Source organism: Dipodomys merriami, unplaced genomic scaffold, assembly GCF_024711535.1.
Source record: "Dipodomys merriami isolate MVZ:Mamm:240054 unplaced genomic scaffold, mDipMer1.0.p SCAF_29, whole genome shotgun sequence".
NCBI classification, from domain to species: Eukaryota; Metazoa; Chordata; class Mammalia; order Rodentia; family Heteromyidae; genus Dipodomys; species Dipodomys merriami.
The window spans coordinates 17,025,843-17,048,188 of NW_027204381.1; the positions used below are offsets into that span (position 1 = coordinate 17,025,843).

General features: G+C 41.0%; 1 protein-coding gene across 5 annotated transcripts in view; it reads left to right on the forward strand.

Annotated features, from left to right (window-relative positions):
- Window positions 1-22,346, forward strand: part of LOC138838952 (NXPE family member 2-like) — a 44,064-nt gene that overhangs the window by 7,235 nt on the left and 14,483 nt on the right. For 3 of the 5 annotated variants that reach the window (XM_070038514.1, XM_070038515.1, XM_070038516.1), the window contains 3 exons: window positions 10,472-10,591; window positions 11,322-11,404; window positions 21,312-21,417. In XM_070038514.1, coding sequence (XP_069894615.1) covers window positions 11,382-11,404; window positions 21,312-21,417 — 129 coding nt within the window. In that variant the 5' untranslated portion in view covers window positions 10,472-10,591; window positions 11,322-11,381. Of the gene's footprint in view, window positions 1-3,769; window positions 4,051-10,471; window positions 10,592-11,321; window positions 11,405-20,257; window positions 20,390-21,311; window positions 21,418-22,346 lie in introns of those variants that run through there. The other 2 variants (XM_070038513.1, XM_070038512.1) reach the window with 2 other exon arrangements.

Sequence of the window (22,346 nt, forward strand, 5' to 3'; positions counted from 1 at the left end):
TGGGTGCCTGTGCCAGTACCTCTGTGCTCCCTTTCTTTTTGTATACTTATGTATACACAGGAGGCTGGAGTTGGCGTGTAGCTCAATACCCATACATTGGTAGTATAGTTATGACTTTAGAGGTTCATTAGCCTCTTTTGATGGGAAAGGACAGAAAAATGTCCTTTTTAGGATACCATTACATGCCCCCAAGAAGGTAATTGTTTAACTGGACTTATTGGAGCATGAAAACAGTTGCTAGAGTAACTCTAGTAGCCAGCAGTGTAACTAGGCATGAATTTACCAAGATTAAATTCTCTTGATGAATGGGAAGCCTATGCAGTGGTTGAATTGTAGATTGGAATATAGGTTTGAGATGATTTTGGAATACATGCTTACTAACTCCCTTGAAATACTGAAATCATCAAGGAGTGTAGAGTTGCAAAAGAAAAAAGAGAAAAAAGAAAGATGCCAATATTCGTATTTAATGTGAAGTCCCAAGAAACTTAGAAAAATAAGAAAGCCAAGGAAACAGAAATGCACATTATTTTCAAGTACATGTGAAAATCAAAAGTAGCCCACATAGTGAGTCACAAAGGAAATCTCAACAATGTGCATATTCATCATTTAAATGGAAATCACAACGAAATTGCAAAATATTTGACAATGAGTAATGATGAAAGTACACCAGGCATTGTGCGATATTCCCAGATTATACCTAGAGGGAAATACATAACTATGAAGGCGGCTATTAAATAGCAATGAAAATTAAAACTAAATGAACAGTGTGTCCAAGTGAAAATAGAAAAAAATAGCACAGTGAATCTGAAGAGAATAGAAATAAGAAGATCACAAATATAAGAGAGTGCATAGAAGGTATACCAAAGAAAAGGACAATTAAAATGATCAACGGAATGAATGGCTAATTCTTAAGAGTCAGACTAAAAAATGTGGGTAACTTTCCAGTAAATTTGATCAAGGGAAAAAGAATATATCCAGATAATTAATTTGGGGAATAAAAAAGGAATATACGACATCTGACATTGGAAATTTTTTTTTTTTATAAATCATAAGAGAACACTGGAATGACTTTATGCCAGCACATTTGCAAGGTATGACCCAGTGGAAATATTTTTCAGGTATATAACCACAAAACTGATTAGAAGAGAAATAATAAGTTCAAATTAAAAAAGTAATTGTTCTGTGCATAGTGACTTCCGTCTAAATAGTACAGCATGGAAAAAGGGGAAAATGTGATAAATTCTACCTCTGCTAGATGACCAGTGTCAACACTAGTGCTCTTAAATCATAATATGTTCCTTTTGTGGCCTTTCTCCCCCAAACCTATAAACCCATAAACCAGGAGACAAATACCAGGCAAAGACCAGTTGAGAACACTCTACATAAAACACCTGGTCAATACTATTCAAAACAAGTTATCAGAACCAAGAAAAGTCTTGGCTCTGAACGAGCTTATGTAAGGACTTAACTACCTAATGTACGACGGGATCTTACGGTGAGAGGGAGGATATTAAGGTAAACACCAAGGAACCCTGAATAAAATATAGATTTATTGACAAAATATGGATGCTGGTCATTAATTGTAACTATATATATATAACATATATATATAACATATATAACATATATATATATATAACATATATATAACTATATATAACTATATATAACTATATATATATATATATATATATATATATATATATATATAGTTTATGTTCCCATAGCAACATACTGTTGGGTTTTTGGGTTTTTTTGGCAATATTCTGTTGTAGGCTACACCTTTTCTGCCATTTTGTTTGGGTATGTTACCTGTTATGAAATCTCTGTATTTAGGGAGTATTAATTACCAGAGTAGGAAGAGATTAATTTTCTCCATACCCAAAGCATCTTGTCCGGAACATATGCATCATCTTTTCTCCTGAGAGCAGATCTAATGGAGAGCTGTCTCTTCTGAGAGACTTTATGTACATACTAAGACAACGTTTGTTTACATGTGCTCTTTCCTTCATCCCTCCCAGTCTGTCATCATTACCCATTCAAGACCCTTGCTATCCAAGCCTCCATTCCTCTCTGTAGTTCAGGAAGTTATTTACCCTCAACCTCTTGGTCTTTGGAGGAAATAATTCTTTGTGTATGGCACTCATGTTGAAGTTTTCTCTTGTGCATGTAAAGAAATTTGTATATGAATTCTTGTTCCTGTAAATCTACAGAGGATAATGGGAAATTTTCTTCATTTCCCTTAAAACATTACAGAATATTGAAGGACATAAAAGAAGGAGCTGAATAAGTGGGCATGTTTAACCAAATTAAGATGGTAGTGTAACAAAAGATACCCTAAAGCAAAGGAAAAAATATAAGGCATAATCCATATATCCAAATAATAAAAACAAAGAATTTTCACAATTCATAAAGAGCTTCCCCAAACTAAATCAGAAGAAAATGCTACCCAATAGACTGCCTATTGACCTAGTTGAACCCCAACTCTGTCCTATCTTGTTTATCTTTGAAGACAGGATGTCTAAAGGCCAAAAATTCCTCTTTAGGTGGGCCAACTGAAGCCAGTTGGATTAAAAATTGCTGCCAGAGTTACTGCTAAATGAACTCTGCATTGTAATCTAATTTCCATACTAACTGATATACCCAGCAGCCTCTAGAACCAGAAACACTAGAACACTAAAGGAAACAAAGGAAGCAACACTCAAGTTCTGAGAAGTCTCTGCCTATTCTAGGAAAATGCACGAATGTGCCACCCCCTGGTTAGCCTCTCTTCTCCCCTGATCCCATCCCATGTATGAACTTTCAACTGCAGTGAGCTGGGAAGTTGATTCTTTTCTGTACTTCCATTGTTAGGCCACTGATAAAAGGCCCTGCATTGTAGGTTAGGCAGAATCAGTCTTGTTATTGAATTTATGATGCAGAATGTAAAAAGGATGCCTTTAGGGTATTTCTCTCTTTAGAGAAGGCCAACAAATCTGTTGGTGACAAAAATGCTTCCTAAGTTGAAGTAGGGGTATCAAATAGAACTACTAATTAGGTTGAGTCCCATTGAGTCCTAGCACAGAGATCAAAGTCCTGGGGTTGTAATGTGTTGCAACTACCCAATGCATTCATAAAAGCTATTGTTTGTAAACCCCCAATCTCAAACTTATTTAAGGTAAAACAAGGCTTCAACGAACATTTCTATTTTCTTAACCTTTATTGCTCTAACTTAAGAGTTTCATTGTGGTTGTTTGCTTATTTTCTTAAGTCAATTTTGGCATTGTCTGTTTGTCCCCCCCCCCACCCCAGAAATGTATCAGTTCTACTAGGTTTTAAATTTTCTGATGAGTAAGTTTATAATATTCTGTCTCAACTTCTTGGGACTATATTGTTATTTATTCTCGCTTGGTATTTGGTTCCTTAAATCTCTCTCCCTGCTCCACCCCTCTTCCCCTTCTCTCTCTCTCCCCCTCTTTCTAGGTCTTTCAATTTGTATTTAAGGGAATTTTTTAAAAGTTTTTTTTCCAGCAAAATAGATTTTAGTTTTGTTAATACACTCTCTATGGTGTGTAAAACACATCTTTGGTCTTTGTCCCCAAAGTTCAGAAAGCATTTCACAGGGCCAATGGCTGCCAGAGAGAGATGGCCCCTTCCCTGGGCTCTCTCCCGGTGCACCTGCACCTGTCACCCAGGCGCGCCTGCGTGTGCGAGGGCCCGCAGGCTTAGGTCATTTCCTCGTCCTCTGACGTCACTTCCGCCTCTGCTGTGGCCACGCCCCTCCCTCCCTCTAGCCCCTCTCTCTGCAGCGCTCCATCTTGCGTGCAGGCAGTTTAGGCCTAGCTCTCTAGCTCCATCAACCCACTTGGGCCCATGGTACGGACAAGGGGAGGGGAGAGGGTCAGGAGCCGCTGGATCCCCATCTGACTCTCTATTTTGGGGGGGCCAAACTGCCTCCTGCCCCCTCCCCCCCAACCCCAACCTGCTGCTGAAGGAAGGAACCCCGCCCGGCCTCTCTTCCCTTTCCATGGCTGGCTGCTGCGAGGGCTACATGGTTCCTGTCCATGTGTGGTGAGTGCCCCTGCCCACCCTCTCCTGCCTGTCCCTTTCCACTCCCCCCCCCACCTGCTCACACAAGGTGGAGGTGTGCAGAGAGAGACAAGGAGTGGGGAGAACTTGCGGTTGAGCGGGATTGTATCGGGAAAGGTGGGAGGAGGTGTGACCCCAGTGGATGCAGAAGGGATCTCCGAGCATGGGGGAGCCTCTCACTGTCGGTTCAGGAAGTGACCTCAGCAGATGAGGAAGTGACCTCAGAGTCTGGAATCCTTTCCTCACTCCCAGTCAGATGATTGACAGTTACTGGTTTCAGGCAGGTGATTTCTGATAAAGCTATGTATGGTCTTTCATGAAGAGGAAGCAGGGGCGGGAGGGTGGGGGAAGCTCTCCTCCCTGGTTGGACCTAACAGCCAGGTGACGAGAAGCTTGTCAAAGTCATGAGAAACTCTTTGCACAACACCCTGGGCTGCTTTCTTCAGGTCCAACCTAGTGACATAGCCTTCCTCAGGAGCATAGCAGGAACCTTCCTAAGGCAAGGTACAAGGCAGCTGGATGTGCAGGAATCCACACAATTGCCGTGATTTAGAGGACAAGGCTGGAGAGCAAAGACTAGTCAATAGACATCCCCCAACCATCATTATCTGGAAAGCTAGTGGTCGGCCTCTAAAACATGAAAAGATCTATGGAGTTGTATGTAGCATTAGATCCATACTCTACTGCAGGCAAAGCCCTGACTGCTCTTAAGAATTTTGAAGTAAGTGATCAATGTGGTAAAACACTGAACAAAGCCAAGACGTATCTCAGCTACAGATCAAATTGATCCAATACTGGTGGTGGTAGGAGCATGCCCTTCCTGGGAAATAAATATTTTCTTCAAAAGTCACTATTTCTTTCTAGGTCTCCTACAGAGTAAAGAAATGAGGTATCAGATAAAGAAGACCGAAAGAATGCTGTATTATTGGAACGACAAGACAGATTTTAATATAGCTGTTTTAATATAGCTTTAATATAGTTATGTTTTAATATAGCTGAAAACCAAAAGGAGAACAAAAAACAAACAAAACCCTGAACACCATGTTATAAGATGTGTATACAGTATCAATTGGTCTAGTATACAATTAATTGAAGGCCTACACCTAAGAAGAGAGATAAGACAAGGACTGAGAAGTTTTCAGGGCTGAGGAATGATACTGATTTATAGACATAAGAAACTCAACAAACCAATCTTTAGAACAAAGCAAAGCCACATCCAACAAGGTCTGGTCACAGTGTGTTACATATCATAGGCATCAATGTTGAGAAGAAAAGAAATCTTAATAATCACCCCTTTCCAAAATGTATCATGCAAAAGGTACGTTAGTCAAACAGAATCAAGAAGGGTGTGTGTGTGTGTCTGTGTATCTGTGTCTGTCTGTCTGTCTATGACTGTAATTATCACAGACTTTATAGTATTAGGAGAAGTACCAAGATTTGCAAAGTGACTGAAAATCAGCAAGCTGGACATCTCAAAGAGCTGCTGGTGCAGCTCTCCTTTGAGAATCAGGACAGCCAGTAATTCCATTATAGACCCAAGGAAAGATTACACAGGTGAGAAAAGTAAGGAGTGAAGAGAGTTCAACAGGTAAAAGCCTGAAAGGGATGCCAGGGTCTTCCAGCCAGGCTGCAGAGGCAATGAAGCACTCTCTTACAACTGAGGTCTCCTTTTATTAGGCACAGGGCGTGAAGTCAGGTGGGACAGGGAGATGGGGTAGTTTGTCACAGGAGAGGCAGTGGCAGGATGGGAATAGGGGAAGGGGCTCTTAGTGCAGAGATTGAATTTTGAGTTATCTGTTTTGAGCAGATATGTCAACTTATGGTAGGAGCCTCATTTCATGGGTTATTTCTTTTACAACTGCAGGATATGTTTGGGGAGACAGAAGCGGGTGGGAGATGATTTAGATTCATCTGGTCTTCAGGAAGGGCAGTTTTATGGTTCTCAGGGGGCAAGGGTGTGAGTGTTTTCAGTTGAAGTCATTTTCTATCAAGATATATGTGTGTGTGTATATATATGATTATATGTGTGTATACACACGTGTCTTTTACGGAAATTGAGCAGATGGAGTTAGTTCTTAACAGGGAGAGGCTTTGTTCTAGTCAAGTCTTTAACTGATTAGATGATGTCCACCCACTTTGCAAAGGATAATCTAACTTAAATGTTATTCTATCCCCAAACATCTTCACCAAAACACCAAGAGGGGACTAGACTTTCTTTAATAACAGATCCAGTCTCTCTACAACTACCTTGTTTTGTGGTTGGTCAATGCAGGGAGGACAGCAAACAGTTATCCCAAGGACCCAGGCAAAAATCTTTGGCTTAAGGAAAGAAGAGCAGAGTACAGTGCTTCTGCCTTGGAAGAGGGACAAGGAACTTGTTCTCAGGTCTTCAGCAGATATCCTTTGCTTCAAGGGAGAAGAATAAGATCTCTACTCCTAAGGATGGGAGAAAGTCATCTTGGCTCAATGCTGGCTGAAAGCCAGCTTAGATCTGCTATCACTGTGGAGACAACTCCCACCCAAAATTAACCATGCAGCTAAGGCAGAATGTAGCTGGGACTCTGAGAAGGAATCTCTCCAAGATCCAGGCACAGAGAACCTAATTATAGTAGCTGAACCAGAAAAACAGAAAATTCCTTAAGAGCTGTTAGAATGTAGTTAGGGTAGCAGTGACACTCCAGTGACTTGAATACCAGGTTGAAATGAAGTTTGGAACTCAGGGGCGTTTCAGGTCTAGATACACAGTATTTCATCTTTTATTTGCTGTTTATTCTTCCACACCAGAGATGATGCTCACTAGTAATATTCAAGATGAGTGAGAGTTGTGCAATGCGAGAAGAGCAGTGATGAAAGAGGCGGGGGAGGGGGGGAGGAGGCTTCAGTTAATAGATGAACCTGTTTATGACTGAGCGTTTATACAGGTTGAGCATCTGAAATGGAAAATGATTCCCTGAAAGCATCCTATCCTTTCTACTTTTCCCCTTTGGACCTGGTATAATCTCAGGACTTGGGAGGCTGAGATGGGAAGATTATGAATTCAAGGTTAGTTCAAAACAATAAGGGCTGTATAGTGAACCCTTGTCTCACATGAGGGAATAAATGAATTAATAAATGATTAATTGAACAAAGTAATAAAAGAATTGCTCCATATCTGAGACTCCAAGAATGGCAGTGTGGTAAAATTGAATAACTATGGGAAGGAAGTTTTTTAAAGGACCATGCTTGGTTGGTAAAGGGTCCACTGAGATCCAGCTCATTCCACTTGGGACTGGTACCCACGCTGAAGCTCAGGCTGGCCTTGATTTGACCATCTTCCTAATCTCTGCCTTTAGAGTGCTGGGATAGCAGACATCTGCCACCATAGCAGGCCTGATCTTTTAAAAATCTAATTTAAAAATTAAAAAAAAACTACAGAAAATAAATCAAAGGTGATTATGAGACACAATACTGAGACCTCTGTACAAGGTCTCAGAGGCTGCCCTGCTATGGAGAGGCTGGGTAGGTACCCATGTTGGCTTGTGCTTTCTCACCAGTTGGCTGAATGAATCCTTAACAAAGTTTTCTAAGACATACATATGCCAATACTGAGCAGTTTAATAACTTTCAAACTTATAAAAGTGTTTGAAGAAAGAGATTTTAAGATGAGAAAGTTCTTGTTCTAGATGTAACAGTTTAAGATTAGGAATGTAGAAAGAAACGTAAGCAAACATTGTGAACATGTTCCATACAAGCCGAAGCTTGGGCAGATTAATTGCTCAAGGAAATGGTAGTGTTGTCAGTTTTATTTTCCCTGCAATCTCAACAGTCTTATGACACAGGCAATAAACCATCTAATTTTCCTCCTTCCCTAAGGATTCTATACTTTCTCTTTTTCTACAAGGTACTTCTCTATCCTTTGCTACTCATCTTCTGATCCTTTGTCTTCTGAGAATTGTCTTATCCTGCTTTCCTTTCCACCTGCCTGTAGAAAGCTTAAGAGTCCAGCTTTTCTAAACAAGATACAGCATCCCATGAAGTCTTAAAAGATGTTTCTTAGCCTGAACAGGAGGTCTGTGTGGAAGGAGGCACACCTGGAGAGAAACGCATGTGCAATGTACGTAGGCAGGAGCATTGTTATATTTGGCGAAGGTGTTGAAGCTGGATGGGGACAGGTGGCATTTGAAACTCAACCATATTAGCTTCCAGGATACAATTGCTCTCCTGAGACATTCAAGGCTTGTTATTTCTGAGCTTTTCCTAATGAGATTACCTGCTTCCTACTCAGAAAGACATCCCAGACTCTTCCTGAGCTGGGCTGAAATCTGTGCTTTAAGTGGTCTCCCTTATTCACGGTTCTGCATTCATTAAAGCCAACTGTGGCAAGGAGATGTACGATACAGTAAGATATTTTGCGAAAGATTGCATTCACATAACTTTTACTGCAATATACAGTTATAAAGAGTTTATTTTATTTTATTGTCAGTCATGGGGCCTGAACCTCTGGGCGTGGGTATTGTCTCTGAGCTCTTCAGCTCAAGGCTAGTGCTCTACCACTTGAGCCACAGCGCAACTTCTGGCCTTTTCTGCTTATGTGGTGCTGAGGAATCGAACCCAGGGCCTCATGCATACAAGGCAAACACTTTACAACTGAGCCACCTTCCCAGCCCCAGTCAGCATCCTACTGGGCTTGATTTATAAGTTCAGCTTTAATATAGGTATGTATGTATGAAAAGATAGAGTACAGGTGGTCTTAGACTTACAATGGCCCCTTACCATTGTATGCTGAAAAAATAAGACAAAGTGGGTTGAATACTATTGAGTATTTTAGCACAGCAGTACAGTACACCACAGTGATGGTGGTCCCTGGTGATCATGGGCCTGGCTGGGAGGTATAGCCTGCAGTTACTACCTAACATTACAAGAGAGTATTGTACTGGGTACAGCCTAGGGAAAGATGAAAATTCAAAGTGTAGTTTCTACTGAAAGCATACTGCTTTGTAGCATCAAAGAGTCTAAAAATAGCAAGATGAACCATCTTCAGTTCTGTCTACATGGAGAGAGTTTGGTACTGTCTCTGGTTTTAGGTATCCACTGAGTGTATTTGCACATACCTACCATAAAGAAGGTGGAAATCGCTAAAGAAGGTGTATAAGCTATGGGATCTTAGAAAGTTGTTTAAAATCATTGGTTCCCAATGACCTCATCTCCCAAATGGGAATCAAGTATGTTGCCTTAGAAAGATGTTATGAGAACTTAATCACATGAAAATACTTATGTTTAAGGCAGTAATCAGTGTCTTAAAAAGCCCTCAATAAACGGTATCTAGTAGTGACAGTGTTTCCAAATGTCAAATTGCTTTCAGTTCTCTAAATGCTAATGCTTATCCTCAGCTGCATAATTTTCTAGAAACCGGGGCTTCCACTTTTAAATTTCTGTTAACCTTTTCTTACCTTCCTGTGTTTGATCTCAGAAGCTGGCTCTCTCTTCTAGCAGAGACATTCCGAATCCCAGGGGCTCCTTGGGGCATTTCACAAGAATCTGTGATTTTGCATGGTAAAAGATTACATCTTTATTTTCACAACACTCAGTTACTTTCTTTAATTTGATCATAAGTAATAAAGTGGAACTGTATTAGTAACATCTGCGCTTTCTACTAATAGGAATACAGTATATCACATGATGCTGAAATTATCCATATATTACAAAAGGTTATTCAATCTCATCATTACATTAAAATGATAGTGATTAGGTCAACTACTAGGTATTGTTATTTAATATTTTAAATAGAAGAGGTATATATTCCCGTATAATTAAAATATATCAGAATTTAATAATATCACAATTATTGTATGAAATATAACACAAATAATACTATAATGGTATATTTTATAACTATAATTCAATATAATTGATTTCTCTTATTACTCTTATATATTTTAAATAAAACTTTTAAAATTTTTGAATGGAAAGCCCATAGATTACAAAATGGTTCCTTCCATGTACCAACTAACCAAACAAACAAAACAGTAAGACCCCTCCTCCTATCCTAGAACTTATCACGATGTATCTTTTACTAATTTAGATAAATATTACTGTTTCCATTTATCAATCAGCCTCTAGGGAACAGAAGTTCTCATAATCTTATTTAATACCATCTTCTCAGTTCAAGGAACATATATCAGCATTACTCACCATTTGTTGTTTGTTGTAGATTCAAAGCCCAGTTAGCTTATTGAAAATGTACTTTAATATTTTGTTCTGTGGTCTAAGGATCTTGACTTCCTAACACACTGATCTTTGGAGATATATCCTAGAGGACTTCCAACTCCATGCAGCTATAGACAGATGATAGCATTCCATCCTTCCTCAGTATCAAGAAAGATGCAGATAATCAACACAATGATAATTTTGTTTAACTTCTCAGCAACTGAGGCCACAGGCCAACCATACACCAACCCAGACAGAAGATCAGCAGGAACACAAGTACTGACTCACTTCTGAAGGGAGAACGAGAAAAAAAAAACTGAGACTTCCATGCAGATGGGTAAGAATAATTTAGCTCATTTTCCTTTCATCTTCCATTCCTATGTTTAATGAAAAGTGTTGCTGAACAGGCAGAAGCCCTTTCCACTGAGCCTGTAAACACCGTGTTCCAGGGTTGGCATCACAGGTAAAACTAGTAATCCTGCATGTCACACGGTCCCTCTCATTTCATTTAAGGTTTTAAGATTAATTGCTAAAGGTTGAATGTGGGCTAGTATGAGACTAGAATTTCCGGGAGTGTAGGCATAAAGAGAGTTTGTACCCACTTGCTGGCTCTTCTCCATCGCCTCCCCTGAGTACTCTTGAGAAATCTTGAGGTTGGGCAGACATCTAGAGTACCTTCCACCCAGGTGCAGGCCTGAGGGAAAGGAGAAGGCCACTTGAGAGGAAATGCACAAAACTTTGCTGTGCAATTTCCTCCTAAGAATCGTCTCCTTAAGCAGGAGGCAGAGCAGCAAGCCCTGTGACTTCTAGGCACACAGGAACATCCACAGTGGGGGAAAAGAAAAGCCAACAAGCCAGAGTTTCTTCAGGAATGGGCAGAAAAGTGTCCTAGGGGACAGGCAGGAAACTGGCCTGGGCCTAGACTGCTAGAGACTGGCCTAATGCCAGAAGGGGACACGATTACTGAGAAAGATTCTGCCTCCCTCCTACACACACAAACAATCAGAAGACACCCTTAATGCTGAAGCTGAGCCAAAATAACGAATGATTCCATTTTATCTCCACAGTAGGCCAGCTGCCCCAATTGCAGGACAGCAGCAAGGTATCGTGGGAGAAGAGACAAGAGCATGAAGATTCTTCTGAGACACAGGTACACAAGGAAGGGCTAGGCCAAGGATGAAGCAGGAAACCTCTTTGTTACAATCATGACTGCCCTAACCACCATGCAGCCTGGGAGAATTTGAACCCCATACTTAATTGAAGTTAGTCAACTCAGCTTCACCTCCCTGTCCCATGAATGATTTAGGAGAAGATGTATACATGCACCTTGTCATAAATTGCTCTCAACTTTATACCTGACAAGCCACATGTGTGTGTATTTGTTCCCAAATAAAACTCAATCACATTTTCTCATTGTAATGGAGATACCTAATTATGCTCACAACAGATACTTTGTGTGTGTGTGTGTGTGTGTGTGTGTGCGTGCGTGCGTGCATGCATGCATGCATGTATGTGCCAGGACTAGGACTTGAAGTGGGTGATGCCCACTGCCTTTGATGCTAACGTCATACCACTTGAGCCACACCTCCACTTCTAGCTTTTTGTTGGTTAATTGGAGCCAAGAGTCTCATGGACTTTTCTGCCTGGGCTGGCCTTGAACTGCAGTTCTTAGATCCCCGCTGAGTAGCTAGGATTACGGGCACGAGCCACCAGTGCCCAGCTCAACTATAGTTTGAGTCTAGTACTGAACTTTATGGACCGGCCTGCTTTCCACTGTGCAGGTGTTTGAAAAGTTTTAAAGGAACTTATTTTTTCTTTACCTTTCTCTATCTCAGTCCTCCCTGAGAGAAAAATCAAGAATATCTTTACAGCTTCAGAGAAGATTCTGATGCCCCTATCCTTGCCCTGCTGGCCACAGAGGCGAAGGAAGGTTTGACCAGTACTGCAGGAATACAGTTTAGGCATGCATTAGGAAATAAGCCAGCCCAAGGCCAGACGAAGGCCTTCCTCCTCTGTGTCATCTGGAAGGTCATCCTTCTGGGCTTTCCTTAAAAAACCCATCCTTCAGTCCTCTATCCCATACCCCCACTGTAGAAATGCAGCTTTTAAGCTAGCTCATAGAGCCCTTATGTTGCCTGGCAAATTTCATAAGCATTTACTTGCTCTTTTTTTCCCAAACCTAGCTTTGATTATTTGTGACTTGGCATTGAGTTCAGGGAACTAACTTTCCAGTATCCTATACTAATTTACACAGGATGTAATGAAAGGTAAGCATAGCGAGAGAAGATGTGAAATCAGTAAATTTTATTTCTCTATGATTTCATGATAGGCAATTTTATGAATATTTAACCTTTGTAATTCAAGTCGTATTTATGGTCTGTTATGTGGCATTTACGCTCACCACCTCAGGTCTGGTCCTGTGAAATCAAACATAAAGCTGGGTTTTATTGTAGGTATACAAAACAGCTTTGCCACTCTGGTCCTGCTTTTATGATAGTGAAATTATCCTAACATACCTTTCTTTCTGTATTGGAAAAACACAGCAAATGAAATGTCTTTTTAAGGAAAATCCAGAAATGTGCAGTCTCCTGTAAAACATCTTTCAACCAAGTTGATGATGAGTATTTGGAAATACTAACTTTCCCCAATAGCATCTCCAGTTACAATGTTATAACCTTACTACATCTGGGTGACGTTTTATCAAGGATGTGGATCCCCAACGTGTCCAAAATTTGAAAGTTTTATGAAGATGATTTATGAATTTCATCCCACTCATAGTTATGCTTTGCATGACTCATATCATCCTTATGCAAGGATATCAGTATTAAAAATGAAGACTGGAAAAAAACAGCTTCCTGAAACATGCAAAGGGGCATGCACTTTTTTTTTTTTTAGTCAGTTGTGGGGCTTGAACTCTGGGCCTGGGCACTGTCCCTGAGCTCTTCAGCTCAAGGTGAGTGCTCTACCACCTGAGCCACAGCACCACTTTGGGTTTTCTGGTAGTTAATTGGAGATAAGAGTCTCACAGACTTTCCTGCCTGGGCTGGCTTTGAACTGTGATCCTCAGATCTCAGCCTCCCGAGTAGATAGGATTATAGGAATGAGCCACCAGCGCCAGGCTTACACGCTTGTTTTTTTTACATGCTAGTTGTAGGGCTTGATTGCAGCCTAGGCACTGTCTCTTCCCCCCTCCCCCCAAGGCTAGCACTCTATCACTTGAGCCACAACTCCACTTCCAGCTATTTTTTCCCCCTTGGTCGTGGGGGCTTGAACTCTTTGGCCTGGGCGCTGCCCCTCAGCTCTTCAGCTCAAGGCTGGCACTCTACAACTTGAGCCACAGCGCTGCTTCAGGCTTTTTCTGCTTATATGGTGCTGAGGATTAGAGATAAAAGTTTCATGAGTTTCACAGACTTTCCTGCTTGTGCTGGCTTCAAACCAAGATCCTCAGATCTCAGCCTCCTAACTTGCTAGGATTATAGACCCAAGCCACTGGTGCCCAGCAGGGCATGCACTTTTTAAACCATCCAGCAATTTCTCTGAAGCCCACACAAGTTAACATCAAGCATCAATAGGGCAGGACATGGAGAACCGGAACTGATTACTGGAGTCAGTGTAGGAGGAAGGCAGTTCAACACCCGATAAGAATTTATCATCGGGGGTTAGCAAAATAGTGTGTAGGTAGCCAGTGTCCAGGGAAAAGTCACAGTCAGAATCTAAAGATTCCGAGAAAAGCTAAGCTTAAAGTTGAAACACTTAATGCACCAGGAGCTTGGCTTGCACTAAAACAATGTGCCTTCAGATAATCTGGGGATTATACTTTTTGTTTTGCAAGTGAGAAAATTGAGCAAATCTCAGAGTCAGGAGTTGAATCTACAACTTTCTAAATTGTGGTGTCTACTTTCTCCACCCTAACCTGCATTTTGGGGTGTTTCCCAAGGCTATTTCCTAGTCATCTGAAACTCTCATTTACCTCCTCAGATAGCCACTTTAAGGCTAAGATAGATAGGTTAGGTAGGGGGAAAGGAGAAATGAAAAATAATAAAAAGTATCAATAAAGGCCAGACTAGGAACTACAACTGAACATTATTCAACTACCCAAAGCTGTATAGGTAAGGGTGTAGATCCTGACCCACAGAGTGACTGAACTGGTTTTTATCTTCTAGAACTTGAAGAAATCTTTTGAGAGTTTTAAACTTGTTCTTTTCATTTTTACAGGTGGCAGTATACACACATTTGTTGTTGTTGTTGTTGTTTTGGTCGGATGTGGAGCTTAAACTCTGGGTTTGGTCCTGTCCCTGAGCTCTTTAAGCTCAAGGCAGGTGCCACACAATGTTTTAAAATAAAAAACAATGATAACGAACTGCACGTGGTTCTCTTAAGTTACTGATATGGGTCTTAATCTGGAATATATTTCTAAGTATTAGTTCAACTAGAGATGATTCGTGAATGAAAACATGCTATGAAATGTGTCCCTAAATTCGTTGATACTCTTCTCAAGAAGTATAACTTAATTCCTCTCCTTTTGAATGGGGCCGGATTCTACTTCCTTCTAACAAATGTAATGTGGTAGAACTGATGGTGCGTAAGTCAGTCAAAAAGATAATTGTAGTTTTCTCTTTGCTTTTTCTCTTGGGTTGCTTGCTTTGGGGGAGAACCAGCTGTGACATTATGAAGATACTCGAGCAGTGTGGCAAAGTCTATATTGTAAGGAACTAAAGTCTTTTGTTAACAGGTAACAGATAGCAAAGAACTGAGACCTGACAACAGAAGGAGGATGAGTGTGCCTCCTTGGAAGTGGATTTTCTAACCATAGTGAAGAGCTCAGGATGAGTGTATCCCCAGCTGCCATCTTTTTTTTTTTTTTTTTTTTTTTTGGCCAGTCGTGGGGCCTGAACTCTGTCCCTCAGCTCTTCAGCTCAAGGCTAGTGCTCTACCACTAGAGCCACAGCACCACTTCTGGCTTTTTTTTCTGCTTATGTGGTACTGAGGAATCGAACCCAGGGCCTCAAGCATGCGAGGTAAGCACTCTTCCACTGAGCCACCTTCCCGACCCCCCTCCCCAGCTGCCATCTTGATCTCATTAGGAAAGCTGAGCCAGTTACTCAGCTAAGCTGTCCAGTCCATCCTAGTTTGCATCTACAGAAACTGGAAGATAACAAATGCTGATTTTAACCATTAAGTTAAACAGCAGTCACAAATGCATGCGAGATCCAGAAATGAGAGATCCAGTTCTTAAGAGTTACATGCACAGGGCTGGGAAGGTGGCTCAGTGGTAGAGCGCTTGCCTTGCATGCATGAGGCCCTGGGTTCAGTTCCTCAGCACATAAGCAAAAAGTAAAAAGCCGGAAGAGGTGCTGTGGCTCAAGTGATAGAGTGCTAGCCTTGAGCTGAAGAGCTGAGGGACAGCGCCCAGGCCCAGAGTTCAGGCCCCATGACCAGATCCAAAAAAAAAAAAAGAGTCACATGCCCAAAAATAGTCCAACACAAAGAAATTGTGATAATGATAAGACTGAAGTTAAGTGCGCACACAAAAAACAGGCCCAACCTAGATTAGCGGGAAGAGTGTTCAGGAAGTTTATTCAAAATGATGTTTGAATAACTCTAGGGCAGATGGATAGTAAGCTTATTATTTAGATATTGCCCCTCAACTCCAAATTACTTTTCCGTAGTCTACTTTGTGATTCTAGGGCTGGGCCTGTGCCATTTGGAGTATGACGGAGAAGCTTCAAAGACTTGACACTTCAAAGACTTTTGTTTTTTAATTTTTTATTGTTAATATAAAGGTGATGGCTCTTAGGGAAAGACTTTTCTGGCCCGTTTACTTCTCCTGCTGCTAACGAAGGCCACCGTGTTAGTGAGAGCTCTGAAGAGAAAAATAGTCACAGTGAAATGTAAGATGTGGTCAAAGCATCCAGGGAAAGGAAACAGGCTAGAAGGATCAGTGTGAATGGCTGAGGACTGGCCCTTCACAAATATCAGTAAATAGTTTATCAGGGGACAACAGATATTATAAATATAAAATCAGACTATTAGGGCAGGATATCCGGAAGTCTGCCCTTCCTCCTCCCTGATCACAATGGGTTACCCTTGCCATCCGCATGACATGGGAACTCCCAAGTAGGGAGTCCAACTAATGGGGCACAATCTTATTTAACTTTTTCTTAAAAAAAAAACAAAAACCCTAACCTTTCTATTTCATTATTTCTATTTCACTGTTTTCTTTTTTCATTTCACTTTTTATTATCTTTAAATAATTGTTGTACAAAGGGGTTTCAGTGTCTGCCTAAGAGAACAATGCGTCCTGATCATTGTCACAACCCTTCCATCATCCTCCCCGCCCCCACTCCCTCCTAACCCATCCCAGTCAGTCCTGTTGTCACCTAGATCCATTTCCACATATGTCCACTGAGTATTATAACTGTATCCATCCACCCCTCCCCTTCCCATCCATCTGTCGCCTCCCCTTAATTCTCCGCTCCTCTCAGACAAGAAAATGTTTCAGCTTCCCAATCATCATTTTGTTACTCTCTGTTAACTGTTCTAAGTGAATACACCATGGAAATCCACCACTTCATATACTATGCTTTAGTCAGTTTCATTATGTCTATGTGCATATCACATATATGTTTGTTTTTTTTTGTTGTTTGTCAGTCGTGGGGCTTGAACTCTGGGCCTGAGAGCTGTCCCTCAGCTCTTCAGCTCAAGGTGAGCGCTCTACCACTTGAGCTACAGCGCTCCTTCCTGTTTTCCAGTGGTTTATTGGAGATAAGAGTTTCACGAACTTTCCTGCCCGAGCTGACTTTGAACCGAAATCCTCAGATCTCAGCCTCCTGAGTAGCTAGGATTACAGGCGTGAGCCACGGGCACCCGGCTCACATAAATGTTTTCATATATATTTGAATTTTAGGTCTGACTGCCACTTATAAGGGAAAATGTGCCTTTGTCTCTCTGAGCCTGATTTCACTAAATATGATGTTTTCCAGGTCCACACATTTCCCTGCAAATGACATAATATTATTCTTCCTGGTGGATGAATTGAAAAATATGTACACATGCTGGGCATTGGTGGCTCACACCAGTAATCCTAGCTACTCAGGAACCTGAGATCTGAGGATCTCGGTTGAAGCCAGCCCAGGCAGGAAAGTCCGTCAGAGTCTTATCTCCAATTAACCACCAGAAAACCAGAAGTGATGCTGAGGCTCAGGTGATAGAGCACTAACCTTGAGCTGAAGAGCTGAGGGATAGTACCCAGGCCCAGAATTCAAACCTCACCCCCCAAAAAGGGGAAAAATGTATACACATATACATACACATATATAAATATATACATATACATACATATCCCTCATTTTCTTGATTCATTCATCCATTGTAGGGCATCTGGTGATGATTCCATTACTTAGCTGTTGGGAATGGTGTTACAATGAATTCTGTACAGGAAACCTGGATTTTAGAAAGAGGACTAATATACTGCATCATCTTGGAGAAGTCACTTGGGAAAAAATGAAGAGAATAATGTCAGTGTATTGGACCTTTACTTACTTTGGAGTAGGGGGTGATACTTATGCAATAACTTTGTATTATGTTCTGCTTAAATTCTCAGAGCCATTCATAGACCATTAACAACATATTTTTCTTTTTTTTAAAAATATAATTTTGTTGTAAAGGTGTTGTACAGAGGGGTTACAGTTACACAAGTAAGGTAATGAGTACATTTCTTGTTAAATATTGTCACCCACTCCTTTGTTTTTCTTCTACCATCCCTCTCCTGCTGCTCCACCCCCCCCCCAAAGTTGTAAAGTTTATTTACAACATAGTGTCTTGTGACTATCACTGTTGCCCTGGTTCACTCCTTGTCCTTGTGTCACCATTTTGTGATTCCCCTTCCCTTCCCCAAATCAGATAAACAAGACTCAAGGTACCAGAATAAAAAAAAAACAGTGACTACCAGGATTAAACCAAAGGGAAACGTATTTTTCATAAATGTAGTAAACTAGAGAAATGTAGTATGCAGGGCCTGGGTACTGTCACTGAGCTTTTCTCCTCAAGGCTAGTGCTCTCCCACAGCTTTACTTCTAGTTTTCTGGTGGTTAATTGTAGGTAGATAAGAGTCTCATGGACTTTCCTGCCTGGGCTGGCTTTGAACCATGCTCCTCAGATCTCAGCCTGCTTAGTAGCTAGGATGGATGACAGGCATGAGCGCTATGGGCGCCTGGCTGCAGAATGATTTTTTTTTAATTTAATTTAATTTTATTTGAGAACATACTGTACAGAGGGGCTACAATTACATGGGCAGGATAATGCGTACATTTCTTACCAAGCATTGCAGCCTCCTCCTTTGTTTACCCTTCACCTCCCTTCCCAGCCTCCTCCTTCCCCCCCACCCAATCATACCCCGCTCCCCCCCCCACACCGACATTGTAAAGCTGGTTTTGACATGACATTTTGTACTTCTCATTGTTGCAACAGGTCCACCTGAATCCTTAAACGACTTGTTTGTCCCCATCTCCTCCACATGTTATACTGACATCAAATATAGTGAAAGCGGGGGTTACACTGTGGGGGAGGGACATACAAAGCAACAAAGAAATAATCTTATAAATGCGTTAGAAACACATGCATGAAAGAAACGAAAACATTAAAATACATATTTAAGGGTTCGTTTTCCTAACATCACATTATCTGACCTTTTCCGCTTGACTCATACCTATACTAGATATTGCAAATAAGGGAAACCATGGGACCTATGTTTCTTTGGGCCCGGCTTACTTCACTTAATAAAATTTTTTCCAAGCCTTTCCATTTCCTAACAAATGGGGCAATGTCATTCTTTCTGATGGAGGCATAGAATTCCATTGTGTATATATACCACATTTTCTTGATCCATTCATGTACTGAGGGGCATTGCAGAATGGTTTTTTAACTGTGTTTCGCAGTGAATTCCTTTCCCCACATAGAATGAGCACAGGGAGTCCAGGTTGAGAAATGCTCCAGTAATTGTTAAAATTACTCAATTTATCATTGCTATTCTATCTCTCGGTACTGATGCAGTAACCCTGAAAGTTCATTAGCTATAGTCACATGTATATATGTACACACCTATAGGTAGGTGCCTGTTTACCTGCATTCGTATAGAGAGGTTTAGGTCTTTGTGCCCTTCTACAGAGCAGATATGTCAGGGTCTGTGTCACACTGAGGGAGCAGGTTCCCTGATGGAGAGCTCTTCTGTACCACTTACTAACACCTCTAACATCAAGAATTTAAGTCCACAGATGTTGATGTTTTGGACATTGTCTTACATTGTGCAAGTTGCAGTTGTATATGGAGTTTGTGGCTGCTCCGCTGTGACCTGAGATTTAATCGAAACCATCATTGTTGGAATGCTTGAAGGAGGTGCTAGTTTACAGCAAGGGAGAAGAGTGTTAAGAAAGTTCCCCACATGGGAGGGTGTGTATGTGGGGGGGGGGGAAGAGTGTAGTTGTGGAGGTGGGAGGGAAGGGATGGTAGGGGAAAAGCAAAGGAGGAGGTAACAATGCTTGATAGGAGATGTACTCATTACCTTGCTCATGTAATTGTAACCCCTCTGTACAGTATTTTTACAATAAAAAACGTTTTTTTTTTAAAAGAAAGTTCTCCATGTATTGAAAGGAACCAGCCAAATAAGTTCGTAGGGATCTAGAACTGTGGAGCAGGGTTTGTCTTTTTCTTCTTTCCTTTTTTGAAATTTACATTTCTACCCTGGGGGGTTGACTGCCTAATCTCACTGGATAGTCAGACAGAAGGCAAGGGAAGTGTACTGTGTGTAAGCAGTGTAAACCTCACGCACAGGTGTTGGTCACTTCCCTGCCCTTAGCTGTCAGTTGTCTAAAAATAAACACCGCAGGAGCTCCCTCCTCACTTCTTTTTCCTAGTTCTTGTAGTGAGAGCAGGAAACTATCCCTGGAAGGACCAACTGGGATTCTAGCTGGCACACTGTAGCCACACACTAGCATGTTCATTTTTGGTCAATGAAGTACATGGAGAATCTCCAACTTTGAGATCAAGGTCGAGACCTCTTTCATCAAGGATACTCTTGGGAAAGCCATTTGTACTGTGGAGAGCATGAGGATATGATGGAGAAAATGGTCATCCGTAGGTGTGTACTGTGACTCGGTGGGCCTTATAGACAGGGAGAGGAGGGAGAATGACGGCATTACAATGGGACATTATTTTCAAAACAGAAAACAGTAGGATGGGATCAAGCAGAATAACTAGAAAATCCCACAGTACATTGCACACAGTAGTGGTAAGTATTGTTTGATGAGAATCTAATAGATATGTGTGCACAAGCTGAACTGGGAATTTTTTGTTTTGGACTAGACTGTGGGTCCAGTCAAAACTAGTTGAGGAGCACACTTTAGCTCTTTGTCACATACTTTTGGGATTGTAAGTTAAAAAAAGTTAAAAGTCAAAATTCTGGCCCCTCAAACCTTGCACTTTTCTGAAGATTAGGGCTATGACTCTTTTTGGGAACTGTTCAACTATTTTGACATGAGGAGATACAAAGCAGAAGTGGAAACTAGGTGCCTAAAAAAATTAAGGAGTGATGTATGACTAAGTCTCTGGAGGCAGATAAAACTAGGGAGAAAGAACACCGTGTGTGTGTGTGTGTGTGTGTGTGTGTGTGTGTGTGTGTGTGTGTGTGTGTGTGTGCGTGCGTGTGCATGCGTGTGTGTGTGCATGTATTAGAATGTTAGGGCTTCTCACTGGAGTGCAGAAAAAATGTTTCTTTGTGTGAACAATTGCTAATAAAAATGTGCTATATGTTAAATTAGGGAAAGCTGGTTGTAACTCCAAGGCTGAAGACTTAGACTGAGAGCTAGAAACCGGAAATCACGCAAACTGCTTTTTTTTGTTCTCTGTTCTCAGGGAAGGGGACTCTCTTTAACCACATACAGGGACTCTGTGAAAGGAATAAAGCTTTTCTGGAAATTACAGAGGAGGACCCAAAGTGTACAGATCCAAATTGTGTCCATCTGACTGAAGAGTGCAATTATTTCTCCCACCCTCTCTTTTAGGATACTTGCTCTATTTCCAAATGCCATAGCTCGAAAATTACTGCTGATGCTGATATTTAGCTTAGTTTTATGGGTCCTTTACTTGTCTTCTGGAGACTACAAAAAGGTAAGAATTTCTTTTTTTGGAATTTCACCAGTTACAATAGCATCACTTGAATGACCTGTTATAAAGGAATCAAAGTTAAAAGTATCATTTCAGCAAGATAATGTACACGAGAGTGCTCTTTGTTCAACATTAATCTCTTTTCACTATGTTTTTGGAGGCACGTTCCTGTGTTTTTAGTATCTCCACCAGTTGTCCGGGTTCATCAACCTGTTTGGCCATTGAGACTTTAATCCAATTAAGCCCACTCTCATCTTTGCTTCCTTTCACAGTATTTGTTTTATGCTCCCTGGAGTCCAGCTTGCGTTTCTTGCATTTCTCCCCTCTGCAGTCTCTCATTTGATCTTATTTCCATTTTGCTTCTTCCGAACCACTGAAAACATTTTTTGTTTGCGTGTTGTCCTCTTTATTCTATTAGCTTACATGAGTTACAGAGGATTTCATGGTTACATTTCCACACCTGTGTACCGTATGTTCTGATCTCTTGATTTAATATTAAAAACAGCTTTACCCCCAACCTCTTTCATGCCTCTTATCCTGCTTGATTTCCTTTTATTTTTCAATACTACTTCTCATTTCCTGTTATTCTATATAATATATTTAACTATTAATTATCAGACCTGTTAATGATTATCATCAATCTACCACCTATCTAATATGTCATCTGTCTATCATCCATTTTAAATATGGAACACTTATGGGTGCCATTCTTGCCCAGAGACCATTCTCATCTTTCTGCATGGCTCCAATTTTAGCATATTGCTGCCAAAGCAGGCACTTCTGATATTCATCGATTACCATCAAACCTGACCTATCATAAGATAACTCCCAAGAGGCAAGATATGGTTGTGTATTTATTTGTTGCTGTAACCCTAATGCCAAGGACAATGCCTGACCCATCCTGGATACCTAGTAAATAATTATTAAAAACC